Raw genomic sequence first — 5,310 nt, 5'->3', positions numbered from 1 at the left:
TAAATACTACTTTTTAATATCGAAACCAATATCGTAAATATTGAACATGGTCCTTGCGAGCCATATTTGATATTGGCAACGCGAAAACTAACTTCGAAAAATAGCGGTCGCCTGGCCACACTGGTTGCGACTGTCATTTTATTATCTCCTTTTTCGATTTCGGCAGCATCAGCGAGCAGCAGCAAATTTTCAAACTCCCGGCTTTTTTATATACGCATATTAGCAAATTTTTAAAATCGGTTTTATTAACGTGCGAGTTTTTTGATAAAATCTGAAAAATTTTCGGCTGCCCAACGTGGGATTGCAAATAAACAGAATATTAAACAACTTTCCGTGCGTCGTGGGATTGCTCATCGAGGGACATAAGTTACATCGTGGGAACTAAAATACGGCGCGGGACCTAATTTGCATCGTGGGATCCAATTCACATCGCGGGAGTCCAAAAGTAGTCAAGATGGTAAAACCCTCCAAACGCACGTAAGTCCCAAACTACAATTTTTTTGATTTTCCAATCATACATATATACATATTCCCGTTACTCTAACGGCTGTAATATACATATGAACGTATGTGCGAAAACCCACTACTCGTTGGGATTCTTAAATTCAACACACGGTAGCATAACGCTTTTATTCGGTATTCATACCGCATATATCTACTTTAAAATTTGCTGGTTGCGCCAGCGCTATTATTTCCATCGTACATTCTCGTATGTACATCTTCATATATCTACATCTAAATTTTCAAAACGCTCTGTGTGGTTTTTTTTGTATATATAAATTTTGCCGTTTGCGCCGGCGTTAGAAACTTTGCCGTATTATTCGCGTATTTATGTGCATATGTATGTACATACATACTTACGTATTGGCATAGTTTCTTTGCATTTCTTTGCATATTTCGTTTGCATTTCTTTGTATATTTCATTGGCTGCGCTGCCTGCTAAATTTCCAGCTGCTATAATTTCCAATCAGAATCGCTAGTGTCAAAAGCGATACACTTAAGGAAAAAAAAGTATACTTTGGCAAAACTTTAAAATTCTTTGCAGGAATTTTCCTATACATATGTACATACATACGTCTTGATATGCATATGAACGTATGTGTGTAAAAACCCTGAAAGTTCGTGTCACAATTTTTACCACTGCGCATACATATTACTTTGCAACTTGCTGGTTGCACCAGCGCATTTCTTTTGCTTAAATATACATAGGGTTGTATATGTATATATTTTCAATACACTCGTGTTTTTGGGTAAATCCATTTGTGCCGTTTGCGCCGGCGTTGGAACATTGCCTTATTATTTGCTTATTTATGTACATATGTATGTATTTACATACATACGTACATACGTATTTGTGTTTCATTTGCAATTCGTTGCTTTCGTCAACACAACGAGTTGATATACATAAAATCTAATAAGATTCGCTGTTGACAAAAGCGATACACTCAGAGAAAAAAAGGCTACATTTATAAAAATTTTAAAATCATTTGCATGAATTTGATTTTTTTATCTTTTCCATTTATATACGTTGAATATATACATACATACATATACATATATACTAACCCATAATAATATTCAAGTGGTTCATTGCGGGCACATACATACATCGTTATACCTACAACCCTACACCCTATCTATATATATATACATATATATATACCAATATACATATAGGTAGGTACAAGCCCTTTGTACCTCTAATTTGTATACAGCTATACGCTAAAAGTGCATAACTCGAATTCGAATATTTTCTTGTCTCTCGAATACATCGGTTTTGGTAAAGTGTGTTAAAGATTCGTTTGCAATAATTTAACTAAACGTTGTTTCCGTCAACATAGACATTTAAACCATTTAAATTGATTTCAAGGCTTTTTTCGTGATATAAACGCACGGGTACATACGGCTGTGCGGTGGTCCGTGGAAAACCAGTGCGTTACGTGCGTTAACGTAGGCAGTTTAAAATACATAGAAGTGAATTTCGAAAATCCATATGTTTGCGTTGCGTTACTTGCGGTTATGCGTGACATCATAGATAATCAGCCGGAATAATTGTACCTTTCAATCAAGTGCGAAATTAATCCGAATACTAGCCACGCTTTTACTTTGCCATATTCGAATTAACTTAAAACCAAAACCCAAAACTTTCTTTGTAAATCAAATTTAAATCTTTAACCTGGTTCACGGTTACGCGGTGCGGTTTGCGTCGGTCGCTAATCGATTTCATATCGATCGGCAGTCAAATTAATACGTACCTATTACCATATTTTCCTATATATTACATTTTACTTCACACGTATATATATTATATTTTACTTCACACGTATATATCATAATTTACTTCACACGTATATATTTGTGGTTATTAGAAAATAAAGGTCGATTTTTACGTTTTTTCCCGTACGACTCGCTGCGTGCGTTAGCTTGGCATACAATTTCCTTATAGAACTAAGCAAATAGTTCAGGTCCCGATACGGATAGAAATAAAAGTCGACATTTATTTTCAATAAAATCAATTTCTCTCCTGAATGGTTTGCGAACTGTAAGCCAAACAGTTATAAACTTCTATCCCGTGTTAACGGTCCAATTACAAAGTCTGAAGAACGATAAACAATTTTTGTACAAATTGTTTTCTCAAACTTATCGGTTGACCTGATTGGTACCTTTTTCGACCCGGTCGAAGGTTCGTCAACTTTGTTTTATCTCTCTCTAAAGGTCGTTTGGTACATTTACCACTCACCTCAACTGACGCCGAAGGTTCGACTAGTAAGCGACATATCGCATCTGTTGTCCTGATTTGGAGCTCCAGGAGCTTGCGTTGACACATCTTGATCAGTTATCTGAAGTCATGGCGACTGAGTCAGCAGTAATGGCAGATTTTCTTTTCGATTCCAACAACATTATAACTTTCTGTGAACATTTTGAAAAGGAAGATCCGAAAAACCACACCGATACTTTGCTGGAAATCAAGCTTCAGGATCTCAATGCACGATGGGAAAGGTTACAACTCTCATCGAAAACTCTGCCTTACTGATGAAAAATATGTTCCCAACGACTTCAAAGAAGAAGCGGGTAACCAACTCCAATTGTGTACCGACAGTTTTTATAACTGCACATCACAGATTCTCGATCTGCTGAAAATACGCAAATCTCTACCACAAAAAACCGCAGATCAGATTAAAACACATTTCCAAGAACATCTGTCATTCAAATGCAAATTTTGCAAGATTAATAATCACCCGATAAAATTATGTTTTAAATTTCGAAAACTCAGCACTAAAGAACGCACTAAGTTCTTAGAACACAATGGACATTGCATCAATTGCTGGAGCGGCAGTCATTTGGTCATCAACTGCCAAAAAGCTTCCCAATGTTTTCATTGTAAAGATTTCCACCATACCATGTTGCATCCTGAATCGACTAACAAGCCGGAATCAAAGGCTATAGTTAGCAAACAATTAACTCAAAAAGGTCCAAACGCAACTTCTTTGCAAACTGAATCTACCTACCCTCACCCAATTCAATCGAATAATCCCATTTTCTATATTACTGAAGGCAACATCTACCAAGAGAAGCCCCCTATTGCCTCAGCTGATAGTTATTTCCATTTACAAACCAGCTTTTCAATCGATCAGCAGAAATCAAACCATCCTAATACCCACATGCATATCGAGCACATCTTTACTCCAAAAGCTTTTCAAGAGTCATCTATTCGAAAACCAACGAATTATCTACCAAGGTCTTACACCAAGAAGCCAAACACTCCAACAGTAAACCCCCGTGATTCTTATTTTAACGCATTACGCCGATGCATAAAACCTAGAACTCTACATCAAAGAGCTAAAATCCTAAACCTCAAAAGTCTCCTCGCACAAAACACAACACATCGATGGGTTTGGAGCCGGCCACTAATAACCACCAAACCAAGTGCGGTAAAATGCGAAATTGCGTTTTATGTTTCGCCACTTTCGAGCCCCCCCAGGGACGCTGTCGCCCATTACTAAACAAACCGAAATACAACTTCAGCAAATAGTGCCAAAGCCACTCGATCATCAAGAGTGGAGGAAATTATTCATCAAACACATCCCAGTATCTAAAGCGACTGCACTTCCCATAAATCAGAATGCTTCATTTCGCTATATGCAATCTAAGTCATTCGAAGTAACCCCATTACATATATTTTCTTCAACACCAAAAATCGCATCATTAAGAACAATAAACCCACATGGTTTCGAACAAAATGACGCAACGACATTAAAAAAAATTCACAAATATGTTAGCAATATCAAAGGTATACTATGTTCTAATCCTAATAATCATTTCCTCTGGTGGCTTTGGAAACCTCGTGAAAGTTCGCCACTTTCGCCTCTTCCAAAAAAACGCAAACTTCAAACCATTCACATTATTGAAGAGAAAAATTACATATTTTCTCCCTTTTTACTTTGGTTAAAAACTTTGCCAGTTAATTCCTATATACGCAATTCCAATCATGAAACAAAAGCTTATCAAATACAGTCCACTTTGAATAATATCTACGAATCTCTTACACTTATTGCAAAGGAAACCAATAGTAATATCATTTCACGACCTATAAAACTCGCACAAGAAAGGCATATCCCAGCCTTGAATTTCAAAATCCAAAGATATCAATCACACACACTCTTCAACAAAGAACATATCTTACAAAAAATATTTGCACAACACTTGAACTTCTCAATATTTATCGACGTTAAGTCCCCAGAACTTTGGAAACTATTTCTCATGGAAATCCTCAAAGAAGCTTTTATAACGAATTATATTTGCAGATCGCCCTCGCCACGAAGCCATTTAGCAATCCAGCATAGTTTTGAGATTTATCGTTATGAAGCACTAATACGTTTTTCCAAGATTACATCGAAAATGGATATACAGGACTATGTAAAATGCTCATACCACCTTCCCCATGATCTTCAAGCGCATGCAGCGAAACCATTGCTTAAGGCTAAGAAAAAGATCGGCGGCGGTGCATTCTCTCCTACCATCTATAGAAATCCAACTAGGCGTCGGGGCACAGAGATAAGTTCAAAGAGCTTTGCCGAAGCAGGACAGCCTTGCACAAGTGCAACGGGGCCGGCATGTTTAAGTGACTTGCGCTCACTTAAAGTATTTCCATGACTTGCGCTCATAACGACTTGCGTTCGCTTGAAATTACTTGCATGACTTGCGTTCATGCATCCCTGTTCGAATTCCACACTACAAGCATCCCTGCTCTAGTTGGAAGTTCGACAAGTGCACGGGAATTGCTTCCCAGGGTTGCTTATTGGCACACTG

General features: G+C 37.4%; 1 protein-coding gene across 1 annotated transcript; it reads left to right on the top strand.

The window, feature by feature from the left end:
• The first annotated feature begins 339 nt into the window (after nt 1-339).
• Nucleotides 340-5,297, top strand: LOC118756606. Its single transcript, XM_036491359.1, has 2 exons — nt 340-477; nt 4,806-5,297. The coding sequence occupies exons 1-2, from the start codon at nt 455-457 to the stop codon at nt 5,152-5,154; spliced, it is 372 nt and encodes a 123-aa protein (XP_036347252.1). The 5' UTR covers nt 340-454; the 3' UTR covers nt 5,155-5,297.
• Nucleotides 5,298-5,310: the final 13 nt, after the last annotated feature.

The sequence above is a fragment of the Rhagoletis pomonella genome, unplaced genomic scaffold, assembly GCF_013731165.1.
Source record: "Rhagoletis pomonella isolate Grant_MI unplaced genomic scaffold, Rhpom_1.0 Rhpom_scaffold_11093, whole genome shotgun sequence".
NCBI classification, from domain to species: Eukaryota; Metazoa; Arthropoda; class Insecta; order Diptera; family Tephritidae; genus Rhagoletis; species Rhagoletis pomonella.
The sequence above is the reverse complement of the archived record's forward strand: the minus strand, read 5'-3'. Positions and strand labels throughout refer to the sequence as shown.

What these genes read in the sequence shown, in the direction of transcription:
- LOC118756606 (XM_036491359.1), top strand. Translation starts at nt 455, where the DNA reads ATGGTAAAACCCTCCAAACGCAC. An exon ending in GTAAAACCCTCCAAACGCAC is followed by an intron (nt 478 to 4,805) that starts GTAAGTCCCAAA and finishes TTATATTTGCAG; the next exon opens with ATCGCCCTCGCCACGAAGCC.